Source organism: Macaca thibetana, chromosome 12 (genome assembly GCF_024542745.1).
Source record: "Macaca thibetana thibetana isolate TM-01 chromosome 12, ASM2454274v1, whole genome shotgun sequence".
In the NCBI taxonomy this organism is placed as follows: domain Eukaryota; kingdom Metazoa; phylum Chordata; class Mammalia; order Primates; family Cercopithecidae; genus Macaca; species Macaca thibetana.
The window spans coordinates 41,987,315-42,014,893 of record NC_065589.1 but is presented as its reverse complement, the minus strand read 5'-3'; the positions used below and the strand labels follow the sequence as shown (position 1 = coordinate 42,014,893).

The following is a 27,579-nucleotide window of genomic DNA, read 5'->3' as shown; positions in this document are numbered from 1 at the left end:
GTACTGCCTACCAGCTCTTCTCCATCCTCTGAACCTTGTAGAATAAAAAGAAAAGAAAAGGGGCCTCCCTAGGCCCCTCTATCCCACTGCCTTTTGTGGACTAGTCTCCACCTGCTACCCTCCACTTCTAGTGGGGAGTGACCCTAACTGGTACATTGATGAAGAGGTAAAAAATAACCTCTACTATTTTTGCAAAAGCATGTGCCATTCAAAGAAAAAACAGACCCTGTCTTCCCTTCTTTACAGCTTGTGCTTTAGTGGAGATGCTTTTCAAGTCTCTATTTGGCCATCAGTTTCTGTCTTACCATAACTATTGACTGAATCTCCCACCTGTTTCAGATTAGAGAGAAAAATATGTACAAAACAGTTGACAAAACCATCTACAAACAAGCATTCAACCCTGAGACCCTGATAAGATGTTGGAATGAATGTCTGGACAAGTCTTCCTTTCACAGCAGAAGAATGCAAGTCGAAGAGTTCAATAAGAAGAATTATTGGAAGAAGAAAGGCATTGCTATTATTCCCATGAAGTTTTCAGTTGGCTTTGCTGCAACAAGCTATCATCAGGTAAGACTTGTATATAGGATAAATAACACTCATGCTAGACACGCTCCTGGCCCAATCAGCTTCTGTGGACTTTGAAAAATATCTCATTTCTTAGAGCACTGAGCCAGCCTAAGTTGGTTGGCAAGGTTGGCCAACCAACCCTGCCAACACCTAAGAGAAATGTACAGAACTGTCCAGAGCAGCACCCCCATCTGCAAATATTTTTAATACAGTGCAATATTTGTTTCCTTCTTGGGAAACAAATCCCTAATCAACTGAAGTCAGGAAGACCTGAGAAATCCTCGGCTCTGTTTTCACTAGGCGTGCGACATTAAGTTATTCAACATCTCTGAGCCTCAGCTTTCCCAGTTATAACAACAATAATAATAATAATAACAATAACTCTGTCTTAAGATTGATGAGGACTCAGTGAGCTAGTGAGTGTAGAGCAGCACTTGGCTGGGTTCCTGGAACACTGTGGATGTCATCCAGAGCATCCCTGAGCCCCTCCCAGGAGAGCTCAGACACTCCTCTCAGGGCACCTCCTCCTCTGGTGGGTAGGATGAGACCCCCTGAACCTCTGGGTCACATTTCTGTTCAGGCCCAGCATGCCCCTTCTATAAACAGGCACAAGAAGGTTAACTGTCCTGTCTGCAAGCTAGATGGAATCAAAGGCTGCAGTGTCAGAGAAACTTGAGAGCTGCATGTGTGGTTTCCTCTCTGACGCCAAATATTGTCTTTTCCAAACCAACTGCAACACCAAGTGAGTGTCCAACCATTCCGTTCTCACACTAACTACCAGAGTTAGTGCAGACTCCACAGATCAAGGGCTGAGTCCCACAAGACCACCCCTATTTTAGACACCAGCTTCAAATGGAGGGCTCCAGCTACTCACACTCCTGCCTGGCCAACTACTAATTTGGAGGTTTTCACTACCCCCATTCAGGTTTGATAATTTGCTAGAATGACTCATGGAACTCAGGAAAGCACTTTACTTATGACCATTACCAGTTTACTCTGAAGGATACAACTCAGGAACAGCCAGATGGAAGAGCTGCCTAGGGCAAGGGATGGGAAGGGGGCAGAGCTTCCCTGACCTCTCCAGGCAGACACTCTCCCAGCACCTCCACATGTTCACCAACCCAGGAGCCCCCAGACTGCATCATTTGGGGTTTTTATTGGAGGTTCCACTACACAGGCATGATTGATTACAGCATTGGCCATTAGTGATTGAACTCAATCTCTAGCCCCCATCCCAAGAAGATGGGGAGGACGACTGAAAGATCAATGCACACCGCCTCCAAGCCCCCATCCTAAAGCTACCTAAGCCCTTCTCATGAGTCATCTCATTAGCAGAAAAAAATTCCAAGGCTTTATGAACTCTGAACTAAGAACCAGGGGCAAAGATCAAATATTTACTTTTTATTATAACACACCTCCCTTCACCTGTATGGCTACACCGCATCTAAACCACAGCCTACACTCTGCCATCATTCATGGGAACCAACATGTCATCTCATCACAAAGAAAACCTTCAAATCAAGCAATGACTTTTAAGTTTCCATTGGAATATCCTCCAGCTGCCCCACAAAGTTCTAAATTGAGGCACCCTAGAATCACCTGGCTAGGAATAGAAGGGTGTTATTCCAGGTCAGCTGATGACTCACAAAGCTGGAACACCTACCGTCTAAATTGGCAATGAGAGTTCTGTCCTCAGTGGGAGTCAAAAGGCCCACGGTAAGTAAATCCTATTATTAACAGCTACAAGCCTCGATGCTCCCGAGTCCCTCTGAGCCAACCCTGGACCTCCAGGCATCTGGAGACACAAATGGGCTGAAGCCTTCGTTCCTCCTCCTCCTGGAAGGAAAAAAATACCACCTTTCCCTTTGTCCAATTTATCAAACATTGATGTAGTGTCCCTGTGATTCAGACCCACTCAGAGATTTTTTTTTTTTTTTTTTTAAGACAGAGTTTTGCTCTTGTCACCCAGGCTGGAGTACAATGGCACAATTTCTGCTCACTGTTAACCTCCGCCCCCAGGTTCAAGCGATTCTCCTGCCTCAGGATCCCAAGTAGCTGGGATTACAGGTGCCTGCCACCACGACTGGCTAATTTTTGTATTTTTAGTAGAGACGGGGTTTCAACATGTTGGTCAGGCTGGTCGCAAACTCCTGACCTCAGGTGATCCACCTGCCTTGGCCTCCCAAAGTGCTGGGATTACAGGCATGAGCCATCATGCAAGGCTGGGAGCTGCTCAGAGGTATTTACAGGACACAAAGATGAGTTAAGACCAGGTGCCCCTCCGTGGCGAGACTCTCAGAGAAGATCCTCTTACCTCCAGGATTCCTTACCTGTGGCTGCTCTAACAAAGTACCACAAACTGGGTGACTCAATAATGACAAACTATTCTCTCACAATTCTGGAGGCCCGAAGTTCAAACTCAAGGGGTCAGCAGGGCCATGCTGCCTCTGAAGGCGTCAGGGAAGAATCTTCCCTTGCTCTTCCAGCTCCTGGTGGCTCCTGGTATTACCTGGCTTGTGGCAACATAACTCCAGTCGCGGCTGCCTCCATCTTCCATGGCCCTCTTACAAGGACACCAGTCATTGAATTCAGGGCCCCCACAATCCAGTATGATTTTATCTTAAGTAGTTGCATCTGCAAAGACTACATAAAGTTGTGTATTGAGGTTTCAGACAGACATGAATTTTAGGGGGCAGGGGAGGGACACTCTTCAACCCAGTATTCCTGTAAGGAGAAGTACAAAGAAGGAAGTGATCGATCCTTCCCAGATGGGGATGAGACACATGTGAGGAAGTTTTTGGGTTGTTTTGTTTTGTTTTCTTTTGTTTTCTTGAGACGGAGTCTTGCTCTGTCACCCAGGCTGGAGTGCAGTGGTGCGATCTCGGCTCACTTCAACCTCCGCCTCCTGGGTTCAAGCAGTTCTCTGCTCAGCCTCCCAAGTAGCTGGGATCACAGGCACCCACCACTATGCCTGGCTAATTTTTGTATTTTTAGTAGAGATGGGGTTTCACCATCTTGGCCAGGCTGGTCTTGAACGCCTGACCTCTTGATCCACCCACCTCAGCCTCCCAAAGTGCTAGGATGAGTACAGGCGTGAGCCACAATGTCCGGCCAAGTGAGGAAGTTTTAACAGAATGTAGACTGTGGGACGTGGCCCTGCAGGCTGGGCAGACAGGTAAGGAACAGGAGGAGAAGCCGGCCAGAACAACAGATCGGACAGAAGCAAGGAGCACAGGTCAGAAAGGAGACTGCAGTGGGGCCAGTCTCGGAGGCAAGGCAGGGGGCCACAAGGACTGTACAAGAGACCAAATCCCACAAGGCCTCCTAGTGGAATAAGGAGCCGAGCTTTCCCTTCCAGGCTGTGGGGGGTTTGCCCACCTTGCCCATGGCAAAGCCTTCTTCAGTCTGTGATTCTCTTCCGTTGTCACTTGTCACCCCTGAGCAGCACAGGAGTTGGACCTGTCCTCCCAGGTCTCCCAGGGCACCATATGCCACTCTCATTATCTCACTGGTCATCCTACACTACAGTGACTTGCTCTCCAGCCTGTCTTTCCACCACACTGTGAGCAGCTTGAGGAAGAGCCATGTCTTGTTCATCCTTATGTATCTAGAGCTGAGCACAGTTGGTACACGCTATGTGCAAGTAACTAAAACATTTAAATAACTAGCTTAATGGTCAGCCAGTGATTTTAAGCATGAGAGTGACTTTCAAACAACTGGAACCGATACTAACAACTCCTGGGGTATCCAAAGGGGCTCCTATGAAAATCAGGAGGAATGTTCTTTACAGGCGACTTTTTGCACAAAACAGAACTAAACTTCAGCATCCTACCAGGAAAGTTTGCTTCTCTGACCCCCTCCACTGCCTGAGACTGGTGTTTCACTACCTTATGCTTTATATTGAACCTCACCAAATGCTAGCTTGCACTGAGCTATGCCTTCCGATTCTTTTACTAGGCAGCTGCACTGGTTCATATCTACACAGATGGGTCTGTGTTGGTCACACATGGAGGCAATGAACTGGGACAAGGTATTCACACCAAAATGCTGCAGGTAAAATAAATAAAATTAAAGCATTACTCTCTATATACATTGTTGAAAGTTGGGATTCATCTCTTAGGGTAAATGCTGACTCCCTGTATTCAAACACTGAGATCTTGACTATTTAGTTGGAAGGTTTCTTACATATCAAATAGAAAGGCTGAGGTGGCAGAAATCCCACGTGTATGCAGACAGTCCTGGAGCTTGGCCAGGGTTCATGGATGGGGGTGATCATTAGTGAAAATGCCACTAAGAAACCCATGGAGCCCTGTGGTGGGCGCTCCGAGCAGGCAACCAGGAGCAGGAGTTTCTCAGCTTTTGTAGTTTTAATGTTTACATTTTAGACAACGATATTAGATTGCTAATGTTTTATTTTGACAAGTAAGGATGAGTATTTCATCAACAGCCATCATCCTACAAGTTTTATAAGATATTTAACACACATACATACACACCAATTAGTAAGAATATAATCTCAGGAGAAAACAAGAATAATTCTTTAAATAACCCTGTGACAAATGTATTAGATTGTTATAGCGTGCATCTGTAGCTTTTGACCATCAAGCCCCTTAGGTCATTTGGAGTGCTGTACCTCTCACATGCCATAGATTTCTGAAAGACTCCTCAATTAGGGTACCTTTCAGCTCCATCCCCACCCTTACTCCCATGCCTGCTGCACATCTAGGCACAAGACCCGCCTCTGGTCAGTCAGGGTTCCAGAATCCCACTGACTCTGGGAAAGGACACATGATTCAAGCAAGGCCACTCAGAGCCTTTCCTGGGATTGATGTGTAGATGCTGGGAGAAAGGAGCCATCTTTCCCCTGTAGTTGTTTAGGTACTATACTATAGGGCAGGGGCTGCCACAGGCAGTTCTGTGCCATGGATGGAACCTGTCTACTGATGTCAATGGTGTGGCCATCGTAGAAAGAAAAGCAAATGTGAGAGGCTGAGAGGAGACCCTGATGAGACCACAAAGCCCCTAGATCCACATGTACTTCACACTAGCTCCATCTATCCTGCTCAGTTATACGAACCAATAAATTCCCTTTGGATTTTCACCACCAAGAAACAACAAAGTCATCCCTTTTTTTCATTTTGCATCTTTCTGGAGAAACTTCATATTGAATGAAATTAGTCCGAAGATCAGCATTTGGGAACAGGATATCTTGAGAAGGTGTTTTTTGCAAAAACAAAAAGACAAGAGAAGCCAAAATAATGTTTTTTCCTTGTCCTTTCTTCTCTTTCATTTCTTTCCTTTTCATTTCTTGATTAAATATCTTCATCTCCACATGTGTTTGCTAGAGAAACTGGAAGGAAAAGAACAGAAAAGAAGCCAGGTGCAGTGCATGCACCTGTAGTCCCAGCTACTCGGGAGGCTGAAGCAGGAGGGTCACTTGAGTCCAGGAGATCAAGATCAGCCTGGGCAACACAGTGAGACTCCATCTCTAAAATAATAATAATAATATTTTTTTAAATATTTTTAAAAAACAGAAAAAATGAACAGCAAATACTGGAGGAATATAAGCAAAGGAGAACAAATAGAAAAAAAGTCGGGAGGATAAGAGCAAGAAAAAGGTCCTCAGGGTCATTCCAAGTTCATCTGATACTGATATCGAAAGATTTCAGACCAAATTCTGAGTCAATCTCATCTCAGTCTTCCCTCTCTCTCTCTTTCTCTCTCCCTCCCTCCATCCCTCTTTTTCTTCCTGCCACTGAACCAAATAAGTGCCTGAAAATCTCAATTTGGCCTACTTCCTACACATTTAAAACTTAGAAAAAAGGAAATTCTTAACATTCTAAATGGACTAAATTTGAAAAGAACCACTGTGGAATATTACCAAGAAAACACGGTAAAAATCAGCATGAGGCCTTACAAAAAAAGTAGTTTTGATGCTTATAAAGTAAATTATTTTAGTCTTAAAAGGGTATTATGGATGTAATAACAAATAATTTTTATTCAGAAAAATAATGATTCAAATATTAATAGAAGTCCTTGCTGGACTTGAAAATATTTGTTTATCATAGGTGGCCAGCCGTGAGTTAAAAATACCCATGTCCTGTATCCACATCTCTGAAACGAGCACAGCAACAGTACCTAATACAATTGCTACAGCAGCGTCTATCGGTGCAGATGTCAATGGCAGAGCTGTGCAGGTGAGTCTTCCTGTCTCTCTCTGGTGTGCCTCTCCCACGTCTCTGGTTTTTATGGCTGGATACAGGTACGATAGTTGAGTTCAGAGAAGTCATCTGGGTCACTAAACATAGTCTGGGATAACTAAAATATTGGGAGGGTGTATTTGGAGTAGGCTAAATTGAGATGACAGACGCAAAATGTAAAGGCTCAAACACAGTAAAAGTCCCTGTCTTGTACACGTATTAGTCCCGAGCATTGTTTGGTCATTTGAGCACCCAAATTGATGGAGGCTCCACCATCTTCAACATGTGGCGTGCCAAGTTGCCCTGGGTGTCATCATTCTAGTGAGCATGGGGAGCCGGTGTGGAAGACTCTGAGCCAGATCTGGAAGTGATGCAACCTCCACTCACAGTCCATTAGCAGAACCAGTTTCAGGCTATGTCTAACTGCAACGGAGGTTGGGAAATGTAGAGTAGTGGGACACCGTATGTCCAGCTGATATGGAAGAAGGGGAGAATGGATTTTGGTGAACAGGCAGTCTCTGTTCCTAGGAGACACAGCAAGAAGAAATTTGACTGCCAAGTAATGCAGAGCTGTGCAAGTTTCTTCCAGCATAACCAGGTTCTTGCAGGCAGCTAGGCAGGCAGACCCCAGCCAAAGAGACAGGGTGCAATGGACGCATTGTCTTCAGTGGTATTTTACCGAGTACTTAGAGCTTTTCTTTGTACTGATTTTTTTTTAACTGATATTTTTTAAAAAGTGCTAAATTTTCACTGTCTCAGAATAGAATCATGACTTCATATTCCTTAATTCAAATATCTGATTGCATGTACTTTTGAAATATATCTATTCGTCATGTTTCTGTTGCAAATTGTTCACTTTTCCACTGGGATATTGTGGTGAGCCATATTTTCCCAAAATGCTACAATGATACCACCAGTAGGAACCCCTTTCAAATCAGTCCAATTTTGTGGTGGTATCACTTAAGGAATCAAAAAGCAAAGACTCTTTTTTGCTTGGAACAAATGTGTGAGAAACCTCAAATGCATGAGATCTAATTTGGAGTAGGGTCAAACACAAGAGAGGAACAGCTCAGAGTGTATGGGAGTTGTCAGCCCAAAATAAGTGTCAATCCATCTTCTAGAGTATTAAGTTTTAGATTTCTCTTAAAGATCAGAAACTTTGTGGATCTAGGTCATTATAAAGTAAATTTAATTGTTTTCTCATTTCATACCCAAAGCCAAGGCCTTTATTGTATTGGTTTGATGGTGGTTGAATGAACAGATGGAGGGTGAGATCAGACACAGGGGGATTCTGGCATGTCATTGTTACAGACTGGAAAGCACAAATTTGAATGAAAATAGGATGTTTATTCCATTTGGAATAAACATGGCCGGGTGCCGTGGCTCACGCCTGTAATCCCAGCACTTTGGGAGGACAAGGCGGGCAGATCACGAGGTCAGATCGAGACCATCCTGCCCAACATGGTGAAACCTCGTCTCTACTAAAATACAAAAAATTAGCCAGACGTGGTGACACACGCCTGTAGTCCCAGCTACTTGGGAGGCTGAGGCAGGGGAATCGCTTGAACCCAGGAGGCAGAGGTTGCAGTGAGCCAAGATCATGCTGCTGCACTCCAGCCTGGTGACAGAGCAAGACTCCATCCCAGAAAAAAAAAAAAAGAGAGAGAGAAATATACAAAAATACAGAAGATGTAGAAAAAAATGCTAAGGGCCAGGCACAGTGGCTCATGCCTGTAATCCCAGCACTTTGGGAGGCTGAAGTAGGCAGATGGCTCGAGCTCAGGAGTTCAAGACCAGCCTGGGCAACACAGTGAAACCCCATCTCCACAAAGAAGACAAAAATCAGCCAGGCTTGGTGGTGAGTGCCTGGAGTCCCAGTTACTCAGGAGACTGAAGTGGGAGGATTGCTTGAGCCCAGATGTCGAGGTTGCAGTGAGCCAAGATGGTGCCACTGCACTCCAGCCTGGTTGACAGAGTGAGACCCTGTCTCAAAAAAAAACAAACCAAAAAAAGAGAGAGAGAAGTTAAGAACCTGAATATTCTAAGAAAGAGGATCTGAAAGTAGAAATTCAGCTGAACCCATATTTTCACAGGAAGTGAGACAGGAAGGGGGAAAAAACCCTCCAGTAACCAATACTGTTGTCAAGGGCAGGAGTTGTGTTGCCGAGTTTTCAGGATCACGCACTCCATAGCACTTGCTGACCTAATCAGTGAACATTCGTTCACACAAATCGTAACCACCAGAACCACTGGGCTCTTCTCTAATGTGGATTCCATTCTTTACTACTTCAAGAATGCTTGTCAGATCCTTCTGAAACGCCTTGAGCCCATCATTAAGAAACATCCGGAAGGTACATGGGAAAACTGGGTAAGTGTTCCACTCCCTTTGTTACTACAAATGAGAAAACAATCTAAACCAGTACTGAGACAGCACCACAGCCGTGCACAGCCATCACACACAGAGACAGTTCCTCTAAGTGTCACAGTGATGGAGCATGCCCCCTGCTTCTTCCCCAGTTGAGTGGATTTCTGCAAACAGGCAGGATCTCTAAAGGTTGAGGAGGCTACTCCAGGATGTGTACCAGGTGTGTATGGAGAAAGCACACAGGACACAGCAATCACTGGAAGGAGAAATAGAAGTGTATGAAGAATACACTCTGCTAAAGTAAGAAATAAGAGCAAAAGAATGAGCCTTCCTAAGCCACACACACACACACACACACACACACACACGTGCACATGATGTTCTGGGTAGGTTAAGAAGAAAACTAAAAGGCCTATTTACTGTTGAATGGCTCAAAGGAGACGACTAACTTAATTCAACTTTGCAATATCCTATGACTTTTTTCATTAGAACAATTATTTCACATTTACACACATGCTTACTATAAAGTTCTAACATTTAGAAATGAAGTCCAAATACCTTGTGCACTGAGCCCCTATCTCAGGGATGTGCAGCAAGATTCTGTTTTATGTTTGTTCAACCCAGACTTCTAAACTCAATCAGAAGGAAATTGTTAGTGTGCCAGTTATGGAAAAATAGTATGATTATGAGTTCTATTATTGGTAGCAAAGTACCAGCAACAATTATGAGATGTCAGTTTTAGATTGGACATTTCTGTCTTCACCTAGCAGATGGTATATTTGTTTTGCTTTAACTAAATATGCCCATTTTGCAGATAGAAGCTGCATTTGAACAAAGAATCAGTCTCTCAGCCACTGGATACTTCAGGTAAACATCACAATAATATCTTGATGTAGCTGAGAAAATACGACGTAACTCAATCACTGTTGATGGCTGTTGTGATACTTTGGTTCTTGTCTTCTTAGTTTAAAAGAATTTAAACAAGAGACACAGCAAACAAAAAGAGACACACAGGAAAAGATGTGCAGCATTGAGTAATTTATTGCCAAAAAAAAAAGAGTATTTTGAAAATGAGGTGCAGAGTAGACAGTACACCCTGAGAGAGAATTTCGGGCAGGCTGTCCGTAAGGATGAGACAGCAAAGACTAGCATTGCAGATGCTCCCTTTATGGGGGTCTTATATGATTATTCATGAGGAAGTGGGAAGAGGTGTTACTAGTAAGCACGTTCTGGGTGGTCTTCTGGGTGCACATGTGCAGCTGTACATGCTTGTTCATACATTACATGTCTCATTAGTATCTTCAGTCTCCACCCGGAGGTGTGTTTTTTACTATTAAAATAAGCAAAGGGTCAGTTTGAGGACAGGTAAAGTCAAAGTGTCCATGCTCTCTACATGGGAAATTCCCTACTGAAGATAGCTTTGCTTGAATGAGTGCGATTACAATGGAAATGCTGAGGCTTTCGCGTTGATTGTGCTGTCACCACAGTGCTGGTGCTGCGTCCAGAGAACATGGTCACTTTCTTGACTACCTAAACTGCCTCAACTCTGGGCCGCAGGTCCCTCATTTGTAAAATACATTTTTATTATGTGACTGCTGAGGTCCCTTCTACGCCCAAAATTCTATGATTTCACATAGGCCTTTCAGTTATGTCAAAAAAAAATTAAACAACAAAACACCCTTATTGGGGGAAAAAAAGATTAGATGCTTGACTTACAACATCTAATCATTATAATCATTATTTACTATTTATTTAATCATTATTTACATATTTACATTATTTAATCATCTAATCATTTACTATTCTTTATTGTGAGTAGTAAAAATATATTATCATTAGAAATGACTTCCATCTCAATTTTACAAATCCCCCTTCCTTTACCATAAAACCTGTCTATTTTGAAGCTCCTTACTAGACAACGGAGAATGGGTAGGATGATAATCACCAGTCATTGTCAAATTCAAGAAGCATGTGACATTAGTTTTACAGTCTGATCAGATAAACCACCAAACAATAGACACACACACACACACACACGAAACAGTAAAGCAAATCCTCATGAAGAATGAGGAAATAAGGAGATAACAGCCCAGCCCAGAGCCTTGTACATAATGAGTTCTAAATTCCTAAGTTCAGTTACCCAAGAAGAGAGTAAACGAGCCCTCTATCTGAATACATCTTCTATTATAGATTAATGCATTGAATCACCAGTCCTTTTTTACCAACCCTGAATTACCACCAGCTCCCTGTGAGTTTGCTTAGCACTATCCATGGGCTCCCTCTGGGAACAGTGGTTCCAGAGGGACCACTGATAAAATTCAACCGAGGTTCTCAGTGGGCAGGCAGGCTAACACTTAAATCCTTTGTGGTCAAGATACAGGCACACTGTGAGGTCCGGTCCCAAACAATCTGCTGGCTTCTCCCTCTTTTTGACATCCTAACTGTGCCACAAGGAATATCCTCTTTGATGAGTTTAAAAGGCAATTAAAATGAACATAAATCAAATGAAATGCTATAGTTACCTGGCAGGGGAGATATCATGATCCCGAAGGTGGTTTTCCTTGAGTGAGGCTTATCTTACCTATTTTACTGCAGAAATGCTGACCCCTGTGGTTTCCCCAAATGTAGGAAACTCAACTGCATAATTTGTGGTAGGAGACTGTATTTGTGCCCTCTCTGGGAAAAAAAATGAAATTCTCCCAAAAAACTTTGGTAACTTTTAAAATAAATCAACATGGGATCTCCCTCACTCAAGCTAAAAGGCTTTATTTCTTCCCTCAGGGGCTACAAGGCCTTCATGGACTGGGAGAAGGGGGTGGGGGACCCATTTCCTTACTATGTCTATGGAGCTGCCTGTTCTGAGGTTGAAATTGACTGCCTGACAGGTGCTCACAAGGTAAGTCAAGTCTAACTTTCCTCTTGGCAAGTCAAAACAACAACAAAAGTGTGTTGTATAGTGAATAGCCCAATTCCATTATGTCATTCTCTTATAACAAGATTCTTTCAATTCCATGGGAGGGTCCAGAGATCTAGCCTAATCCTGAATTTCCATGTAAAAAGACAATATAGTAGTCAAAAAGGAATTGCTGATGATAGTCTAAAATGTATTAAATTTTTTATTTCATTTAGACAACAAAATCACTTTCCAAGTTTTCTTCCGAAAAAAAGCTTCTATTTATAAAGATAACACACATTTTCTAATCTGAAGGAATAACTAACTTAGTAAATAGTCTTGAGCAGACATTTTGAAAGCACATAGCCATGTGCTGTTTCTCCAAAGTCAATTATCCAAAAAGTGTTACTGAAACACATTTTGGAGGAAGAGAGGTATGAAAATAATTTTTATATTTTCTATTTAATTGAACAGCCAAGAAACCACCCATTGGAGACAGGGAATCATGCTTAACCCAAAATTAACAACTTGCATTATAAAGGATGCAATTTTACCCAAGGGCCTTGGTATAAATCCCTAAAGAAATGAAACTTATGGGGATCTTCCAGAATTTATGACACTACAAAAGTCAAAATTTGGTCTTTTCTGTGCCTTTCAGTTTACATTTAGAGTTTAAGGTTCAATAATTTCAGTATTACTTTGATCCCTTTAAATAGTTTATTTCTTAAAGAGGCAAAACTTATTTTAACTAAAGAGAAATCAGAGAAATTCAATGACAGGTCTATTGCGGCTGGCCATTTGTGGTTGGTGAACTAAATCATCCATCAACTCAGTGTTAGTGCACAGCCATCTCTTTCCACTGTCCAGCACTTACAGTGCAAAACACACCAGGTTTCAATGTAGAAGTAAACTGAAGGCCCACTCTGAGATGTGTCCAATCTCCCTCCCTATCCAGGTTGAGGATAGATGAAGGCTGGTCCCAATGGCCAGAGTAGGTTGTCCAAGAGGCCAAGGTTTGAGTCAAAAGAGAATTGCCAAGTCCAAAGGGCTAGATAGAAAGTAGGAGCTGAGGTATTGAGCCCAAACAGAGAATGATGATCTTGTCAGAACAAGCACTGGAAAATGGGGGCAGAAGGGAAGCCCTGAGATACTCCGGAGATAGGCCACAGGCACTTAGAGGCTTTTAGTGGCTCCTTAACAACCTGCAGGCCTATGCCCAGTGACAAAACAAGGGCCAGATTCATGTGGTGCTTCTCAGAGAAGGAAGTACATTAGCAAATCAAAGGTGGTCTTGACATTTGCTCTGAATACCTTCCAAGATCTTGCAAATCCACAAACTCATACATGCCAGTATGGCTCTAGGATTTTCACAGTAAAATGGCAACAGTACCACCTGCCACAGATTATCATGAGGACTACATGAGCTCAAAAATTATATTCCAACAACAAATTCAGGTTGAGAATCAGATGAAAAACCAGGCACAACAATTATTTACCAAGTGACTCACTCAGACACACTAGCATGTCAAGGACTTTGGAGTCACTTAAGAGGAGTCAAAACCATGAATGCACGAGATCTTCCAGGGTCATGGACAGTCCTGGCACTCAATTTGAAGACTTCAGCAGGCATCTTAACAGCTCTAATGTTGACAGGGTTCAATGCAGTGTTAATTAGCCAGCAGGAGTTCTGGAAAAACTAGAGACCATTTGAGAATACCTGAAAACGATACTTTTAATTCAAGATTTTTGGTGAGGTAATTTTTATTTTGGGCAGAAAATCAGAACGGACATCATCATGGATGCATGTTGCAGCCTAAATCCGGCCATTGATATTGGGCAGGTAGGTGCTGGCCCACCTGGGAGGATGCCCCTTCCTGGGAGTCATCTCAAGGTAGGTAAAGGCCTTCTAACACAATGTCACAAAGATTGAAATTGTCCCCCTCCAGATTGAAGGTTCGTTTATTCAGGGAATGGGGTTTTATACCACTGAAGAACTGAAATACTCCCCAGAAGGCATCCTGTACTCTCGGAGCCCAGATGAGTACAAAATTCCAACCGTCACTGATGTCCCAGAGGAGTTCAATGTCTCCTTGCTGCCATCATCACAAACCCCACTAACCATCTATTCATCTAAGGTAAGCACCCAAACCTACCACTGCACGGTGTCATGGATCGGGTAGCACATGGCAAATGAAAGCAGGCAGACAAAATAGTAAGTCAATGTTAACTGTTATCAGGAACAAATCACTACAGACTGCTAGAATCTGGAGATGAATCACCCATGGCAATCATGGGCCAAGGATTTTAATAATTTCCTCTTTCACTGAAAACTCTAAAACTTGCCAAAAAGCTTTGACTTCTTAACAGAATAACACTTTTACTTAAGACCCTGAAGACGACAATATTAAACAGGATTGGAGGTGCAATGCGACTGAAATACTAGCAGTGGCAGCGTGGACAGAACCCTGGACTAAGGTCGCAGAAGACCTGGGTTCCTGCCAAGCCCTATCCCCTCCCCGTGGTCTCAGACAAATCACTCACCTCAGAGGGGCTCAGGGTCCTTACCATACCCAGCAATGCATCTAGAACAGTGGGTCTCAATTTGGGGTAGGGGGAGTGGGGGAGGTGATTTTGTACAAGGCAGCCCCCGCCCCCACTACAAAGAATTATCTGGCACAAAATGTTAATAGCATCAGAAAGCAAAGACATCAACCCTTAGTAATTGCTAAAGTAATGAAACTGCAAATTAAAATAAACATCATTATTTGTTTGCCTTGCTCTATGCAGATGACGTGAAAACCACCCTCAGAGTAAAAACTTCATCTAGGTTTGAGATGTATTGTTAAAGTTTCTTGACTCCTCTTAAGACTTTAAAATCTTTCCCGGCCATGGTGGTGCACACCTGTAGCTTCAGCTACTCAGGAGGCTAAAGCAGGGGATTGCTTGAGCCCAGGAATTCAAGACCAGTCTGAGTAATAAATAAATAAGATCTTTTGGGAGACTTCTTGCTAGTACCCATCCTCCACAAAAAAAAAAAGTATCCAACTACATCTGTAGAAATGTCATCATGTCCAAACTGGATCCCACTGTCAGCCCAGGAACACCAGGAACTTCCTCTAGACCTATAGTGATGAGGTCAGGGCAAACCTGAAAGGAAGGACAATCAATGGGGCCTTTGGATTCTCATTGGACTGGAAATCACTCTAAGGGGCAAAGGCAAAAGGGAGCTAAGAGCCCACAGAGAGCAGCTTTTTTTTTTTTTTTTTTTTTTTTTGAGACGGAGTCTCGCTCTGTCGCCCAGGCTGGAGTGCAGTGGCGCGATCTCGGCTCACTGCAAGCTCCGCCTCCCGGGTTCACGCCATTCTCCTGCCTCAGCCTCCCGAGTAGCTGGGACTACAGGCGCCCACAACCGCGCCCGGCTAATTTTTTGTATTTTTAGTAGAGACGGGGTTTCACCGTGGTCTCGATCTCCTGACCTTGTGATCCGCCCGCCTCGGCCTCCCAAAGTGCTGGGATTACAGGCGTGAGCCACCGCGCCCGGCCAAGAGCAGCTTTTAAGCCACCAAGAGCAACACAGGGCAGACAGGACCCTTGAGTCCTTGTAGTTGCAGACAGTCACTTACAAGCAGACAATCAGGAAAATCAGGGGTTTGCAGGTCCCACATGGAGGGTACTATGTAAAAACAACAGAGAGCTACCAGGTACCAGGAGCTGTGCTAGGTGCTTTTGTGTTTCCTGATCCTTGCAACACCCTAGGCATCACTGCCCACACTTCACTGACAAAGGAACAGAGAAGATTATCTCACTTACCCAGAGAAACACGGGGAGTTAGGGTCAGGATTCAGACTCAGTCTCACTAACTCAAAGGTCGCAAATTGGTGGTCTACTGGCTAAACCTAGCCTGAAGATTTACTTTTCTTTGGCCTACACGGTATTTTTACAAGTTGGGGAATTTTACATTAAAATACAGATACCTAAATTCTCTTGAGAAGATGGATGATCTGGTAATTTTGGCTGCATCCTTGGAAAGGCAACGACTAGCTACAACCAAAGAACAGCTGCCCCTTGTAGACAGGACATGGGGGTGCTCTTCCTCACCTTACTTTCCACTGCTCCTTATTGTCCTTCACCTGCCTGCATCACTCATTGACCATACCTGCCTGCTCCTTGCAGATGATGGGTTTACAATCTTTCATCTGGTATCAAAGTCTGTACTCTTTCTTCTAGAGTACCATGCCTATCCTGACCCTGGAGTTTAAAAAGGCATTTTTCTCTCTGCTGATAAAGCTGGCTAGTTGAATCCATTGAATGTGTTTTATTAAGTAGGGTACTTTCCCATTATCACACAAAGACACTCATACACACACACACCTTACCTACGGAACAAAATTTAACCCAGACAGGATTCAAGATTTCAAGATCTGGGAAACTCAGATTATGCTGGGAAATTTTTTTTTTTTTTTTTTTTTTTTTTTTTTTGAGATGTAGTCTCACTCTGTCACCCAGCTAGAGTGCAATGGCGTGATCTCGACTCACTGCAACCTCCGACTACTGGATTCAAGCAATTCTTCTGCCTCAGCCTGCCAAATAGCTAGGACTACAGGCGCACGCCACCACGCCCAGCTAATTTTTGTATTTTTAGTAGAGACGGGGTTTCACCATGTTGGGCAGGATGGTCTTGATCTCTTGACCTCGTGATCCGCCCGCCTCGGCCTCCCAAAGTGCTAGGATTACAGGCGTGAGCCCCTGTGCCCGGCCTATGCTGAGATTTTTAAGAATACTTAAGCTTCTGATTCAGTCAGTAAGTCAGCCAACAAACATTTATTGAGAAGATTTTGTGTCCAAAACACTGTGCAGGAGTTGGGGATACAATGGTGAACAAGGCCTGGTCCCTACCCTCTAGAAACTTGTAGTGTAGTATAGAAGTTTCTTAAACCAATGTGCCTTCTTACAGGGCCTCGGGGAGTCTGGGATGTTCCTGGGGTCATCTGTGTTCTTTGCCATTGCTGACGCTGTGGCCACAGTGCGAAGAGAAAGAGACATAGCTGAGGACTTCATGGTGCAGAGCCCAGCAACGCCAGAACGGGTTCGAATGGCCTGTGCAGATCGATTCACCAAAATGGTAGGGAATTGTTTATTTTCCTAAAAGATGATTTGTCTATTTCCTGCTTCTTAGACCTCTTGGGTAAATGTATAACCTAATCTCTGTCTAGCTAATCAAATTATGAAATGAAAAAAGCAAGTCACACAAATATACCTTGTATACATGTAGTAATTTTTGACTTTTAAAAAAGTGTTTCCCAAGTGTTGATTTGATCATCTCAGCAACCTGAAGTAGGATAATTTATTAATATCATGCTGCAGCTGGGAACCGAGTCTCACACAAGTAATCCCAGCACTTTGGGAGGCCGAGGCAGGCAGATCATGAGGTTAGGAGATCGAGACCATCTGGCTCACTCAATGAAACCCCGTCTCTACTAAAAATACAAAAAAATTAGCCAGGTGTGATGGCACGCACCTGTAGTCCCAGCTACTCAGGAGGCTGAGGCAGGAGAATCGCTTGAACCCAGGAGGCAGAGGTTGCAGTGAGCCAAGATCGCGCCACTGCACTCCAGCCTGGCGACAGAGTGAGACTCCATCTCAAAAAAATAAAAAATAAAAAAATATATATACACACATACATACATACACACACATATATATACACCTTGTATACATGTAGTAATTTTTTATGTATTTTATATATATATATATATATATAAAATGCTGCAAAAACTAATAGCTAAATGGAAAGCAACTGATTGATTTCTCCAAACAGTGGTTAAGTATTCCCTCCCTCTATCCTACCAACTCCATCCAGCTCTTCAACAAAAACACACACACACACACACACAGAAATCCACGTGTCATATAGCCATATTCGATAATGTCACTTTCTGTGTTCCCTATACAGAGAGTATACACAGACTGCCTGTCATTTAGAAGTAGGGTGATCCCATTGTGAGCTACTGCCTTTCTCCTTCATTCTTTTTTTTTCTTTTTGGAGACAGAGTCCCGCTCTGTCACCCAGGCTGGAGTGCAGTGGCGCAATCTTGGCTCACTGCAACCTCTGCCTCCCGGGTTCACACCATTCTTCTGCCCGACTACAGGCATCTGCCACCACACCCGGCTAATTTTTTGTATTTTTTTAGTAGAGACGGGGTTTCACCATGTTAGCCAGGATGGGTCTCGATCTCCTGATCTCGTGATCCGCCCACCTCGGCCTCCCAAAGTGCTGGGATTACAGGCATGAACCACTGCGCCCAGCCCTTTCTCCTTCATTCTGTTTCATACCAATGCCTCCCAGCCCAGGAGGCAGAGGCCTAGGGAGTTATCCATGTGGATACACACATGGCAAATCCCACCTGCTGAAGGTTACAGCATGTAATTTTCCAGAGGTCATTGAGCCTAGCCTTTGCCAATTTCCTAAGCATCCTAATTTAAGTAATACCAGGTAGTATTGACTGAGCACCACACTAAACATTTTACGCATATTAGTCATTACGGCAACTCTATCAGGTAACTACTGGTATTTTCTTCATTTTACTATTGAGGAAACAGGTGCAATAACTTTCCCAAGATCACACACCTAGCATTTGGGGGCTAAGATTCAAACCCAGGCTGCCTGGCTTCACTGTAATAGATGGCCTCTCAGAGAGAAAAAGAGTTGATTCTCTGCTTCTTAAAAGGAAATTTCTAATTTTCAAATCTATATTAAAAGAAGCCCAAATACTTAACTGACCTCTTCAAAATAGCCAACCATAGAGTGAAAAGATCTTATAAAAATATTGCTTAAAAGGAAGTCTCATAATTATTAATTTCCTTCCCCTACATAACCTATTCCTATTTCCATCTTCAAATCTAATTCAACAATATTTCTTATACTCCAATAATACCAGTCACCCTGTAATTTCCCTCCAAGTCTTCTCCCAGTCTATGGATCTGATCCTTATCTGATTCCATTGTCTACAGCAATGATTACAATCACCTGCCTCTGGCCCGGCCCTCCTCAGATGGGCAGGGCCAGGAAACCAGCACCCTCCACCCACTCCAGGAACTCCTCCGTGCGGATCTTGGCCTAGAGGTCAGTCATCTGCCGGTTCCTGACTCAGATGGTGACATGGTCACTGTGGAATGGTGTCATCTCATACCCCAAAAGCATAAGCACTTCTGACTTTTAAAAATGTTCTCATTCACATTTTGCAATAATAAATACCCTTTTCTGGAATGGGGCAGATTAAGAAAACTAAAAAACACAACAAACAAAAAGATATTTCTAATCTTCCTTTCTTGCCTGAGGTTAATGTTTTCAGTCTTCCAATGGTCTGGCTCCTAAAAAATGAATTCCTTCACATCTAAGATTTCAGGCTATTTTGAATAATCTGGTTGTCTGACAAAGTAGCTCTGTCACATACGATGGTAAGAAGTGAAACACTTTGATTTCATTTACCATTTGGGACTTAGCTTCTTAGCTACCTGGTCCATATGATGAAACCGTATTTCCTCTCAAGTCTGATGGTTTCTTGATAAGACTAACATATCTTTGCAGATATAAATCATCTACTAATTTGTGCCCATCAATCAAACGCTCAATGTTAGAATAACCTAGCATTTTCTAAAATACTTGCAGATACATGGTTTATAAATATCACTTCATGTTATAACCTATGTTTGCTATTTTAGACCTCCTTTTAATAACATACATTGCATTTTGTCTTTGTAAAAGTAACACATGTCCATTATGGAAAAATTAGAAAATGCTGAAAAGAATAAGGTGAAGTTAAAATCAGCCATAATCCCACCAACCAGAACTAACTATAACCATGTTTTAGAGTGTGAGTGTGTGTGTGTGTGTGTGTGTACACTTTTAACCATCCTTTAATTTATATATGTTTATATGTACAATATATCTTATTTGTAAACTCATTTAATAAAATCCGGATATCTCTGACATAAGTCTTTGAAAAGATTTGTACAGTATAATTGGGAATGACGGCCGGGCACGGTGGCTCACGCCTGTAATCCCAGCACTTTGGGAGGCTGAGGCAGGCGGATCACGAGGTCATGAGATCGAGATCAGCCTGGCTAACACAGTGAAATCCCATCTCTACTAAAAATACAAAAAATTAGCCGAGCACAGTGGCGGGTGCCTGTAGTCCCAGCTACTCGGGAGGCTGAGGCAGGAGAATGGCATGAACCCAGGAGGCGGAGTTTGCAGTGAGCCGAGATCACACCAATGCACTCCAGACTGGGTGATAGAGCGAGACTCTGTCTCAGAAAATAAATAAATGAATTGGGAATGACTCTACTGAGCCTCAGTCGCGGAAAAATCTGGATTGGGAATTTCACGGGAAAAGTATCCCATGAAACATCACTCAAAAAACAGTTGCTTAAACACAAAAAGAAAATACCTGGCCAAACTCGTTTATCCTACAAACTCTTAATCTTTATCTATAGCTACTGGAATAAATTTGAGGGGCGAGGGCAGGACAGAATGTTTAACTTTTCAATAATAAGCCCCTTGTTATTAAGGCTACTTAGGCCATATGGAGAATGATCATTTATCCTTTTTTTTTTTTTCTTTTGAAGACAGGGTCTTTCTGTGTTGCCCAGGCTGGAGTGCAGTGTTGCAATCTTAGCTCACTGCACCCTCTACCTCCCAGGTTCAAGAGAGTCTCCTGCCTCAGCCTCCCGAGTAGCTAGGATTACAGGTGTGTATCACCATGCCCAGCTAATTTTGGTATTTTTAGTAGAGATGGGGTTTCACCATGTTGGCCAGACTGGTCTTGAACTCCTGGCCTCAGATGATCCTCCCACCTCAGCCTTCCAAAGTGCTGGGATTACAGGTGTGAGCCACCGTGCCTGGCCATAATCATTTATCCTTCATACTTATCGCAACCTACAATATTCCTAGCCATTGCACTGAACTCACATATATTTGAAACAATGAGAAGAAAGCCCCCTCTAAATACTTGAGAAGGCTTCGGTTAGTTTGTTCGAGCCTCCAGACCCCATCTCCTCAACTGTTCACCAACATAGAGAGGAGGCTGGTTAGAGGCCAGCCTTGATTGGGACCTCCCAAGGAGTGCAGAGAGGAGGAAGAACAGAGTCTTAGTTTAACAGAGGCCAAGAAGCACACAAAATTTAGATTATTCTACTATTACCTGTTGCAGAAAACGGCAATACTTCTCTATCCATATAGAAACATAAGCAAGAATCCCAGGAGCCATCCTGACATTTATCTCCCTCATACTCAGTAGTTAGTCCTTCATCATGTCCTGTTCATTTTTACCCCCAACAATTTCTTGACCCAGTCCATTTTCTCCATCCTTAACCACTATATTATTCATTCATCCCACAAACAGGTGTTGAGCATCTAATGTGTGCCAGCCATTGTTCTACAGAACAATTCTGGGGCTACAGTAGGGAATGAAACAGAGACCCCTGCCTTGGTGGCATTTAGTTTCTGGTGACCCTGAAGCTACCTACCATCTCTCCAACCTGGATCAAAGTTGCCTGCTGGCTGGTCTCCCTACACCCCCTGCAGCCAGAGGCTTGTGGTGTGGCAAAGCAGACCATGCCACACCAGCACACACATTGGCAAAAAGCTTCCCTTTGCTCACAGGAGACAGAAAACTTCTTAACTTGCCTTCCTGAGCCTACAAACCTTCAGAGTCCAGCATGGCCAACCCCACCACCTCTCCAGCCACACATGACCCCACCCAGCCACACTTGCCTTCTTCTATCATTCCTCATGTCAAGGACAGAGACGCTCACTCCTGCTTCAGGGCTTCTGCCGTGCTCTTCCTTCTCCTTGGAACCATCTTCTTCTGTTCAGCTTGTTAACTCCTACTCGGGTATTCAACAAATTCATTTGATCCCTTCCTTTCTGCATAGTTGGAGGTCCCAGGAATATAGTGGTGAACCAGACTCACAGGTCCCTGCTCTCAAGGCATTTATAGTCTAGCAGGGAAAGAAGACAGTGACTGTGAATTATAAGTGCTTGGCTGACCCTGGGTTATACTAATACAGCCCATAGAACAAAGCCTTTCTGACTTAGCCTTGCTCTTTTCTTGAAGTCAGAGGGGTCATAGATGGGATCCCACTTTGGTTACTCTTCATGCCATTGTTCATTCATCTAACATATTTATTGAGCACCTTCCATGTGCCAGGCACTGCTGGGGAACTAAAAAAATAGTGGTGAGCAAGGCAATCTCTGCCGGCATGGAGCTTACATTCTGTGCGGGAAGCCAGACAGTAAACAAGTAAACAAACACACAATATGATTGCAAGCGGTGTTGAATACTGTGAAGGAAAATTGAAGAGAAAGGAGGTAGAATGTGATGGTGAGATTATTTGATTATAGTTTCTTGGGGAAGTTCCCTCTGAGAGTGTTCACATTTGAGCCAAAGTCTGAATGAAGCAGGGGACCAAGTATAAAGCTGGCAATGATACAGTCCAGGCCGAGAACAGCTCGTGCAAAGGCCCTGAGGCAGCTTCAGAAGAATCAAAGTCTCTTGGGACTAAGCAGCCCTCAGAAGTGGCCCTTTTGTGTCTGATTTGCCTCTCTGGTAGAGAAGTGTCTGATTTGCCTCTCTGGTAGAAAAATCTTACAATTGTTGCTCTCCAGGCTGAGAGAGAAAATAGAATTTGTAACCACATCATTTATTTTCACATCAGCGAGTGAAACCTGGATAGTCCTTCTTCCAATCAGCAATTTTCCTAGTCTTTATCATACACTTTATGACACTTCAGATCTACTTCTTTAGACCTTTAGTGAATATAATTCATTCATCCCCTTAGAAGCCACAGCAGGCCTCCTGAAGTTCTTATAGCCTGGCTGCTCACACAGACCAATTTCTAAAGCGTCTTGGAACAAATCTGACTCCATATCAGAATTTACTTTTTTTTTTTTTTTTTTGAGATGGAGTCTCTCTCTGTCGCCCAAGCTGGAGTGCAGTGGTGCAATCTCGGCTCACCTGCAACCTCCACCTCCAGGATTCAAGCGATTCTCCTGCGTCAGCCTCCTGAGTAGCTGGGATTAAGGCGCCTGCCACCATGCCCGGATAATCTTTGTATTTTTAGTAGAGACAGAGTTTCATCATGTTGGTCAGGTCTCAAACTCCTGACCTCGTGATCCACCCACCTCAGCCTCCCAAAGTGCTGGGATTACAGGCATGAACCACAACGCTGACCAGAATTTACATTTTTAATATTTTTGATCAAACTACAACATGGTTTCTAATTGAAATATGTAATGATTCACACTGGTACACAATGCTGTACTATGCAAATGTATATATAGAAAGAGAGAAATAACAAGAAACATAGATATTAACAATCTTTGTATTGGACCTTTGAATACTCTTGTCAAAACACAATTTGTTCTAATGAATAAGATGGTCAGGGAGTCAGAATGTCTGTGTACTAGAGCATGAGTACTGAAAAGTTCAAGATCGCCTCTTTTAATAACCTCCTTATAGCCATGAGGTAAATAACAGCCTGACTAGATCTATTTCTTAAACAGAAATGATGATAAAACGCTCAGTACTTTTCCCTTGGAATTAAATAAAATAATGCACGTAAAAATACTGTGTAAATATGAGTCACTCTGTAAATATTAGCGTTAAAGTCATCACCAAAAACCCATAAACTGTTAATGAACTTCTTCAAAATATGCCTCTCCCAAAAGGCTTGAAAAGTGTTTCCACATTAAATCAAGTTGACCTGTGAGGCCAGAATAAACAACAACTCTTCTAACTAGCAGCCTCATTTCCATGGGTAAATTAGCTTCAAAAAAGGCAGACATTGGCAAGAAGCCTAAGGCATATTTGTTACCAAAAATAATCATACTGTATGAATGAGCATTTACTATGTCAAAAGATTTTTTTTTAAAAGAACATGTTTGGGTTTGTTTAACCTTAATCACAGCATTGCTGGCTGCCATTTTTGCATGGGCTCTTTCTCAGGTGGTTAATTTCTGGTGAGGACAGTGTTGCTGGTGGTGGTTTCTCCTCTGAGCCCAGCAGGGCGGCCTGGCTCAACTATGCGTGGCCAGAAACATCATCTCTATGTAATTTCCTTTTCGGTGACGGGACAAAGAAAAATATATATTTCTTGGAAAATGTGTTTTGTACAGTCATCTTAAATTCCACAAGGGGGAAAAAAGTAAACTTCCCTTAAAGATATACATATTTAACACTTTCAAATTAAGACTTCTCCTTAGAAACACTGATTTCATTTAAAAAAAAAAAAAAAAAACTTTAGGATTCAGAGACATGAAGGGTTCCACACCCTCAAAAATTAGAAAAATACTGACTTGGAGAATGTAGAATAGGTCAGACTTTTTTAAAAATCATGTTATCTTAATATCACCAGCAGCAAAACATATTTGTTGAGTAATCACTAAACGTGGTCTATGTGGGCTGCCATAGTGGGAGGCCATATAGAGCCAATTAACAGCTTCAGTTTCCATCTCCTGGAAGTTAAAATCAGACACCTCAGCTTGGAAACAGGTTTATAAGCAGGTTTCAGCTTACCCCACTTCTGAAGGGGCAGCCTGGAACACGCTGACTCACAAGAAATCCTTGCAATCATAACAAATGGCTCATGTCCTACGTTAGGCTGACGCATGATCTTATCGTACCCTAGTGGGGAAAAGTCCTTCATTCTTAGATCTGTCCTCAATTCCAAATGGCCATGCCTGTCCTTCACAGAATCTGCATTTCTATGAGATTGACCAATGGCTAATTTCTAACGTCCTTCACCTTCTTCCTACGCTGCAAACCCTAATGCGGTCACCCTCCACAGACTCCCCTCCCTTTACAGCACCGCGTCTCTCACATCCCCACGTCCCATTTTCCCTCCCTGCTTCTTTTACATTTCTAGATGCCCAGATTCAGTGAGAATTGGCAGCATTAAAAGCGCCACCTGTTTAGTTCAGTATCTGGAGCCCTTCCTCCCTGATGAAGGAAGAGAGGCACATGAACATTTTGCATGCTGCCGACAGCCTGGTTTACCCGCTCCTCTCAGGCAGTTCACTCCCAAACGCTAGCCATTCAAGATGTAGCCTGCTCAGCCCCATACTCTATACACAGCCCTGGATTTCTCTGAGCTGGGGAGACGTCTACCAGCCCTACAAGACTGCATTCTATTTCTTGGTGCTCATATACCACAACATGTGAAAACATGAAATCTCCAGCCTGTTCAGCTAAAATCTCAGCTACAGATAGTTGGCAGGGCCTTAGACCAGCACAGACATGCTTCGGTCACCTGGATTCCTTGAGATGAACACAGAGCAGACTGCACGGCTCAGGACTGACTGAGAGTAGAGTCTCCCATGGTGTCTTCCTCAGAATGCTCAACCTATTGTCCTGTTCCCATGAGACACACACACATACACGCATGCATGTACGCACACAGACTCACATGCACGCACACACTCAGGCATGTACTCATTCTTAACCACATTCTTCTAACCTCTCATGCTGTCTTGGAAGAGGTTTTATTGGCTTTGAAACTGGTTCCACATTGAATACGTTTGTCCCAGGATGCAGGAACTGAATCATTTCCCTGCAACGCTTGGTGACATTTCACAGAGTAGCCATTCTTACTCCTGAAGGGAGATTCTCTGATACTGTTATTGAATGTATATTTGTGTCTTTACTAAAAACCAAAAACAATTAGCCAGGCATGGTGGCACGTGCCTATAGTCCCAGCTACTCAGGAGGCTAGGGTGGGAGGATCGCCTGAGCCCAGGAGTTTGAGGCTGCAGTGAGCTTGATTGCGCCACTGTACTCTAGCCTGGGTGATAGAGCAGGACCCTGTCTTTAAAAAAAAAAAAAAGAGAGAGAGAGAGAGAGACTAAAAATTCCGTAACTTAAGCAGAAGAGTAGACCCAAATCTGCCACAGCTAAACTGAGGAGTTTTGCCCTGTGTCCAGCCCAGACCTTGCAGAACAGGCTCATTCTCAAGAAGAGAGCCAAGCAGCTCCCACAGGAGCAGCTAAGAAGAAGAAGAAAAAAAAAAAAAAAAAAAACAGGGAAGAGAATAGGGAAGGCCCTTTGGGAAGGCAAACCTAGCCCTTCATTTACATTTCAATACAGAGGGCAAAAACTAAGAACAGAATTTAGGAAAATATCCTAAATGATAGAAGTTGGGTGAATTATTTGGCTTCTTTTTGTATATTTGTGAAATAAATACATATTAGGAGCAGGGGGAAAGCTTTCTGGAACCTTCATAGCTTTCCATCATCAGGGAAAAGTTTGCTTTGCTTTTTAACACATTTGTAACTAAAAGTCAAGCCTTCAAACAAAAATGTAACGGGGAGAGGAGGGATGTGTGTTCTGCTTTGGGCTTGAACCTAAGGGGGAGAATTCCCCAAAGAGGAGACAGGCATTAAGAACCACGAGAAAGGATGAACAATTCTTTGAGCTTGTAGCCCAAGAGAGTGAAATGAGGCTGGGGTTTGACCACCAAGAACACAATATCACACAAACCATTTGACCAAAGGTGCACACAGGGCTATTATCATATCACTGTAAAGACGTCCAGGTGTGTGGGCTCCAGTGTACACACCTCCCAGACTAGCCACATCCCTACTCCCAAATGAATTCACGGGATGTGTAATTCTCTTTGGGATTCATACCTGGGAAGCAAAGAAGATAGGTAACTCACTGAAGTGCCCTCTTTCTAAGCCAGGCGCAGTGGCTCATGCCTGTAATCCCAGCTCTTTGGGAGGCCAAGGCAGGTGGATCACCTGAGGCCAGGAGTTCCAGGCCAACCTGGCCAACATGGTGAAACTCTATATCTACTAAATACAAAAATGAGCCAGGCATGGTGGCACACACCTGTAATCCCAGCTACTCAGGAGACTGAGGCACGAGAATCACTTGAACCTGGGAAGAGGAGGTTGCAGTGAGCTGAGATCGCACCACTGCGCTCCAGCCTGGGTGACAGAGCAAGAGACTCTGTCTCCAAAAAAAAAATTCTGAAGTGTCCTCTTGTTTAGCAACATTAGGTATAGCAGAAAGGACAACACTAACCCACCTTCTTTTCACAGTTGTCAGCTGAAGGGAATGACACAGTCCCATGCCCCAGGAGCCAGGAACATTCAGCCTCTTCTCATCCCAAAATTTTTTAAACCCAAACATTTGATGTAATGCTCCTGTTGAAATAAATGGTGTTATGGTACAGTAAGTGTTTAATTTGCTTTCTTTCTTAGATCCCAAGAGATGACCCTGAGACATTTAAACCTTGGTCTATCCCTATAGCATAACACTGCTATCATTCCCTAATTTTTTTTTTTTTTTTTTTTTTTTTTTTTTTGTTTTTTCTTTTTGTTTTTTTTTTTTTTTTTTTTTTTTTTTTTTTTAAGGTAAGATCGATAAGCTAAAAGATAATTATTCAAAGTGGGAAAAAAATCAGCCAATCCAGGCTTTCAAACTTTGTTCTATAGAAATCAAGAATTGCACAAGTGCTTAAACCATGCTTCATTTTAAAGTCAGCATATCTTA

The 27,579-nt window shown here is 43.1% G+C and overlaps 1 protein-coding gene and 1 non-coding gene across 2 annotated transcripts in view; both read left to right on the top strand.

The window, feature by feature from the left end:
- The window catches only part of LOC126932306 (aldehyde oxidase 2), a 74,254-nt gene extending 46,882 nt beyond the window's left edge, over nt 1–27,372 (top strand). Inside the window, exons 27-36 of the mRNA XM_050751030.1 lie at nt 340–567; nt 4,525–4,620; nt 6,636–6,764; nt 9,061–9,135; nt 9,947–9,999; nt 11,914–12,028; nt 13,800–13,865; nt 13,972–14,160; nt 16,980–17,147; nt 27,288–27,372. Of these exons, the coding sequence (XP_050606987.1) occupies nt 340–567; nt 4,525–4,620; nt 6,636–6,764; nt 9,061–9,135; nt 9,947–9,999; nt 11,914–12,028; nt 13,800–13,865; nt 13,972–14,160; nt 16,980–17,147; nt 27,288–27,341 (1,173 nt within the window). The 3' untranslated portion in view covers nt 27,342–27,372. The remainder of the gene's footprint in view (nt 1–339; nt 568–4,524; nt 4,621–6,635; nt 6,765–9,060; nt 9,136–9,946; nt 10,000–11,913; nt 12,029–13,799; nt 13,866–13,971; nt 14,161–16,979; nt 17,148–27,287) is intronic.
- LOC126933309 (U1 spliceosomal RNA) lies at nt 11,647–11,812 on the top strand. The gene has a single exon (XR_007718545.1). It is a non-coding gene; the product is annotated as a U1 spliceosomal RNA (small nuclear RNA).
- Nucleotides 27,373–27,579: the final 207 nt, after the last annotated feature.